Below are 6,502 nucleotides of genomic sequence, written 5' to 3' on the forward strand. Positions count from 1 at the left end.
TTTTTGGGTTGGGGAAAAAAATTAAAAAAAAAAAAAAAAAAAAAAAAAAAAAAAAAAAAAAAAAGGAAACACTCATTTAACATACAGCACACAGTGAAAATGACATGAATATGACAGTGGGGAATTAAATAAAGCACAACATAGTTTGTAATCACGAGTTTAAAGTTTGTAGATCGTGCGTCTCCAGTGAAGCTGAACTCTCCTTCTGTCCATATTCAACTGACTATATGCACGGAGCGTTCTTTAGAACTTCTGCATAAAAATAAGCCAACTCGTAAACTTCCAGTGAAACATCATTTGATGTTGTGGAATATATATATATATATATATAGTTAGAAACTCTTGAGACCCTCACAATAAAAACTCTCCTGCCTCGTTCTTGTCAGAAACTGAGAAACTAAATTGCAACACTATAAATTATGATAAACTCTAAAGGACACCGGCCCTCCAGGAGACCCCTGGTTTAGGCTAACGTTGGCTAGCTAGCAATGCTAGATAATGGTATTCTTGATAATCAATAACTTACCTTCATAGTCATAAACACACTTTTTAAACACTTATAATATTTTAAAGCCTTTATTATTTCTCAACTCCACAGCTGTGCAGTAAAATTCACTTTAAAGAATCCCTTTTCATTCATGAAGATGACATGACAAATAAGCCAAAAATGTGTCTCCTGGCAGAAATTATGTGAAATTACCATTATAACCAGTAGATGGCAGCAGAGGATCAATCATTAGCTCAGTTGCCATGGCTTTATTAAAAAATGGATTTGCTAACTAATTTTAGTACTTTTACAGTACTGAAGTATAAAGTATAGCAAGTGCACAGATTCACTGTTACTGCTGTAGTTTTGTTACTCTGAATTTAGTCTGAATCTCTTAATGCACAGGTCTATTTTTGCCATGGGCTTGTCAGATGTTTTGTTCCTTAATACAGTTATCACTGTCAATTACAGCAATGACTCGTGGTACAATTTAGCGGACTCAATCACATAATTTTTTACACTCGTGTTGGTCATTCCTGAAACATAAGTGAACGTTCAGTCCTCGTAGACAAACAAAACTTTTTTGAATGGATTACTTGCGTAGAGAAACCGAGCAAAGGGCGCTCCCGTTATAGCACAGCTGATTTTGACAGTTGACCGGAATTTACTGAGCTGGCTCATCTAAAACCAGGAAGTAACTGTGCATATAGTCAATTCGCACAGACCGACCATCACGAAAGAGTACACGCGATCATATGCATGCATGATAGAAATGCACACTTCACAAGATCTCACAGCTGGATTCGACTAAGTCTGCAAGGTTTGTGAAATAACATTTTTATTAGACATTCAAAGATTTGTTTGAATGATATAAATGCGCATTTACTGATTGCTGACGGTAAACAAGAAAGTATTATAATGGTTGCCTTTCCATTACTAATAATTTAAAAACAATCGTTATAAGACTTTATTGTATACCTTTTAATTCCTTTGTTTAACACTTCTATCTGATATATACTTAAAACTAAGTTCTTTTTCGTTTTGGGGTAAAACAAAGTTCGAAATACATGAGCAGCGGTATACTGTTATGGAACATCCTGACCCCGCCCACTCTGATGAAAGCAACGTTTATATGAATATGTAAATATGTGCTGCGAGCTTTTCTCTCAGTAACAAAATAAACATAAAAAAATGGAGAAAACAGCAAGCATTTGTTTATAAACAGCATCTGTTCATAGCAACATGGGTATGTTTGCACAAGCTCTGCAAATTAGCACTCCCGTGAAGTCACGTCACGAGTAGTTACATGGTACTTTATTCAATATATTGCTTAAAAGCAATCAGTTGTATTAAACATGAAAAAGAGTGTCATTGTCTCATTTAATTTGCTTCTATAAAGCGGCTCTCCACTGCGCGAACATCTCACCTCCAAGGACTCGACAGACTAAATGAACCCAGAGAAGAGTTTGTGAGTTCGCATGAAAGAAGGTGGAGCCTCAGCGCACACCTCCTATGAAGTAATCGTCAAGGACCAATGGTAGTACGAAGGTGTTTTGCAGTCGCACCAAACTTTTCCGGAAAATATGCTTTGGCAAGCCATTTCGAACTCCTAAAACATTTTGGCCGGATTTTGTTCGAAATGATGTCACATCAGTTCGTTCTTAGATTTTGCTTGAAGTGTATCGGGGCCTTTAGACAGACTTCTATTTAGTGGTCGACCGATATATCGGCCGATATTTGGCATTTTTCAAATATCGGCATCGGCCGATACGTTTTTCTGTTTGGCCGATGTGGTCGAGGCGGGACTTTTATTTTGACGGCGCTGAGAACGGCAGCACCTGAGCACACAGTGCTCACATTCTCTCTCTTGTTTACTGTTGTTGTTAACAGTTCTGTCTAATACGGATAGAAGTATGTTTAATAATCAATAACGGTTAAACAAAGGAATTAATGTATACAAAAATTATTATAACGATTGCTTTTATATTATTAGTAATAAAAAGGCAGACATTATAATACTTTCTCGTTTTTCCGTCAGCATTAAGCAAATACGCATTCATATAATTTAAACAAATCTTTGAATGACTAATGAACATTTAATTTCACAAACCTTGTGAACTTAGTCGAATCCAGCTGTGAGATCTTGTGAAGTGTGCATTTTTATCCAGCATGATCGCGTGTTCTCTGTGTGACGGTCGGTCTGTGTGAATTGAATGCTTTAAACGTTAAACTCGTGATTTCAAATTATGCTGCACTTTATGCATTTGCCCACTGTCATATTCATGTAATTTTCTCTTTGTGCTGTATGTAAAATGAGTGTTACCCTGGCTTTATTTGAAAAAATATGATTCCCAATGCACACAAACTTCCCAGAATACTGAGTGCCCTGTTGGTTACAGTGTTTACTTCCTTTTTAATTATATTTTTATTAAATATTTATTTATTTGTGAAAAATACGTTGTCATCTAAAGTATAAGTATGTTTATTTTACACATTTATTTTTTAATCCATTGTCAAATGATTTCAAATTTCTTAAATATTAATTAAAATTAAAAACAAATTATATCGGCCCCCCTGCTTTCCAAGATATCGGCATCGGCTGTCAAAAAAACCAATATCGGTCGACCACTACTTCTATTCGTATAAGAATTCTATTCGAATTCGTATACGGCAACAGCAAACAATAAACAGGAAGAATGTGAGCACTGTGTTCAGGCGCTGCTGTTCTCCGCTACGTCAAAATAAAAGTCTTGCCTCGAACACATCGGCCAATCAGAAAAACTTGCCAAAAATGCCAGATATTGGCTGATATATCGGTCGACCACTAGCGTTTATAAATAATCTCTGTGTGTATGTGTGTGTGTGTGTGTAAATGTACATCTATTCTAAGACAGCATTATATGCATAATCTATATGCATATATTTATCTACTGATATTTATATACAGCTTATTGACCTAATCGGTTTCTAACTTCATGTAAAACATTAATGGAGAAGCAAGATATCAGAGAGGAGATTGAGGCCATGAACACTCACAGCTCCTGTTAGCATATCATACATCAGGGCTCCCAGACTCCACCAATCCACAGCTCGGTTATGGCCGCTTCTCATGAGGATTTCTGGTGCCCTGAAAAAGGGAGAGGACAAGAGAAACAAAGAGAGAAAGACAGAAGGAATGAGTGAAGAGAGAAAAGGCCATCACACCAACCATTTTTTGTGCTGCTGTCTTTTTTACTTTGACATAACTGACACCAGAGGCCCCAAATAAGCCTTCAGCTGACATGATTGATGGAGGCTCTGACCTCCATGAACTGCTCTGTATGAACTTTCAAGAGGCCACATTGCCGAAAACATGATTTTTCTTACTGTTTTAAAATTCAAGTTCAAGTTGTTAAACAACACAAAGCTCCCTTTCTAGCCTACACAGACCATTTATTTGAGAAAAAGATGCAATAACAGGCTGCTCGGAAATTGATGTCACAACCATGAGTACATTAAAATAAATATCATCAATATTTAGTATTCAGCAACTTGGCCAATTCTGCTACTCAGTCTTTACATTGGCCATTTACATCTAGAAGTTACATGAGCATATAAAAAAGATTGTTTAATTGGGTGAAAATCTGACTTTGTACATACATGTACTCTATGGTTCCACAGAAGGTGTGTGTGACGGTACCATCATGGATCGACTCCTTACAGAGTCCAAAGTCTGTCAACTTCACATGACCTGAGATGAGAATGAAATGAGCACATCCAGAGGAGAACAGTCTTTATTGAACAGGCAGTGGTGCAAGTCTGAAGACTATCTGGAATAAAAGGACAGGTGTGTGTGTGTTTATTACCATTGTTACGGAGCATGATGTTCTCTGGCTTCAGATCTCTGTAGATAATGCCTTTCTGATGAAGGTGACCCAAGGCCATGGAAATCTCTGCCAGGTAAAAGCTAGAAGTAAATAAAATTATAAATAAATAAATAGAAATTAAAAATTGAAATGCTTTCACAATCCATTGATTTGTACATTTTTTGTTAAACAAATAGTTCACCCCAAAATTAAAAATGTTATAATTATTATATATTATTGTATATTTTATATATTATTTCCCCATACATATTAGGGTTCAAACAAATCATAATATATAGTGCTACAGTCATATAGACCGCTTTTAAGGTGATTTATTTCTTTTTGGAGTTTAAAAGCTTAACACCATAAATTGTCATTGTATGATAAAGACCTTTGTACACACTCATTAAAGTATTTAAAAATAATTAAATATGTGGGAGTTAAACGGAAAAAATTAACAGCATATAGGTTTGGAATTACGTGAGGGTGAGAAAATGATCACATATTTAGAATTGGTAAATAAAAAAAAAACATTTTAACAAATTTTAAATATTTGGTCCATCAAATCAGCATTTGGGTTGCATGTACAAACAACATTTGTTAAGCAAATTAATTTTGAAAGCCTCCCGCACAAGACCAACATTTACACAAAACAGAGGCGTTTCCTCCAGATAGCAGACAGGTCATCTTGACATGGGAACGATCTATATCCTGATAAGACTGGTAAAGCTCCACTTACCAGGCTGTGTCCTCCAAAAAGATCCCCTCCCTCTCCAGCTGCATGAATTTGTGTGCCACATATGCTTGAAGCAGGAAGAAAAAAAATCAATATGCAAATTATAGTTACAGGGGCTTTCCAAAGTTGTATGTTTTTGAAAAAGAGGCCTAAACCCATACATACTTTACACAACCTGACACAAAACAATGCATATCACAATGGTATGGCTGTTGATATGACTGATATAATATATCAAGCTATTTGAAGCTTAATTGGGCCCTGTTGTAGACACTGATTAGGCTATCTGTTCCAAAAAAATAAATTAAATAAAACAAAAATAAAAAACCATGTAGGCTACCTGTTGAGAATGAGAGCAGGAAGCTAACAGTTTATCAGACTCTCCGTTCTTCTGTTAGTTTTAATGATACATACCTGTGGGTTTCGGGAGAGGTAAAGATACCCAGCATCTGCGTCAGGTAACGTTTACACCTGTTTCTGAGTCAGCTTGGGTGTGCCAGTGTTCTCCAGTTCGGTGACAGCACATCATTGATTCATGTCATGGGTTAAAGTCCCTGACTCACCTGGACTTTAGCAGACTAATTATAAATACTCTTGCTTTTGAGAGCCGTAAACTGAATATATGGTTAACTGTTATAGTTTTACCCTCACCAAGATTCTTCCAATCAAGATGTCTCAAATGATCATTAACGTGTTCTTAATTATATAGATTAGTCACAAAATACAAAAACGTGAGGACACTTTAATTTAGGCCTACAAAACTCTTAATATGCAATTTTTTAAATATTGAAAATAATATCCAAAAATGTTCATCTGTGCCCCCTACTGGTTGCTAAAGGTAGTGCCCAGTATGCGTGCACGTTGAAAATCTTACTTAACCCTCAAAAGTGTCGTTTGGTCACATGCTAAGCAAGAACACCTGACCTCATTGTGCAACCTACACAAAAGATTGGTCATAAGATGGAGGAGGGCTGTTAAGAAACTACAACTGAACATGTCAAGCCTTATTTGAATATTAAAACCTGTTTGAACGAGCGATTTGCATGATGGCGAACCCTCAGGCTCTTAACTGTATGGGCGTGATCGTGCCTGAATTACTCACATCACCAAATAACTATGAATATGATATTATACACGATATGAAAATACAGTACACATATTTTCAGAGTCGGTTTTTTTTGTAATTGCTTTTTATTGGGGCATAAAGGAATTACAGACTGTTTATACATTTTTAAAATGTTATCTTTACTTTCATATGTATTTATCTATATATTTTTTTTAACTGCTCAAATTTTACCTTAACTACATTTTTAACTTTAAAAATGTATCTTAACTTTACATTTCTGAAGCTTGCAGAAATCACATTTCATTGCCTGCGATTACTGTTGCATGTATTGCTCTGCATTAAACACATTTTGATGTGAGAAAAACAAT

At 35.7% G+C, this 6,502-nt stretch overlaps 1 protein-coding gene across 1 annotated transcript in view; it reads right to left on the reverse strand.

The window, feature by feature from the left end:
* The window catches only part of LOC107576702 (ribosomal protein S6 kinase beta-1-like), a 9,979-nt gene extending 4,864 nt beyond the window's left edge, over positions 1 to 5,115 (reverse strand). The window contains exons 1-4 of the mRNA XM_016262850.1: positions 5,072 to 5,115; positions 4,333 to 4,433; positions 4,127 to 4,217; positions 3,524 to 3,614 (exon numbers count right to left, since the gene is read on the reverse strand). Coding sequence (XP_016118336.1) covers positions 3,524 to 3,614; positions 4,127 to 4,217; positions 4,333 to 4,433; positions 5,072 to 5,115 — 327 coding nt within the window. The remainder of the gene's footprint in view (positions 1 to 3,523; positions 3,615 to 4,126; positions 4,218 to 4,332; positions 4,434 to 5,071) is intronic.
* Positions 5,116 to 6,502: the final 1,387 nt, after the last annotated feature.

This window comes from Sinocyclocheilus grahami, unplaced genomic scaffold, assembly GCF_001515645.1.
Source record: "Sinocyclocheilus grahami isolate Dianchi unplaced genomic scaffold, SAMN03320097.WGS_v1.1 scaffold32.1, whole genome shotgun sequence".
Taxonomy (NCBI): Eukaryota; Metazoa; Chordata; class Actinopteri; order Cypriniformes; family Cyprinidae; genus Sinocyclocheilus; species Sinocyclocheilus grahami.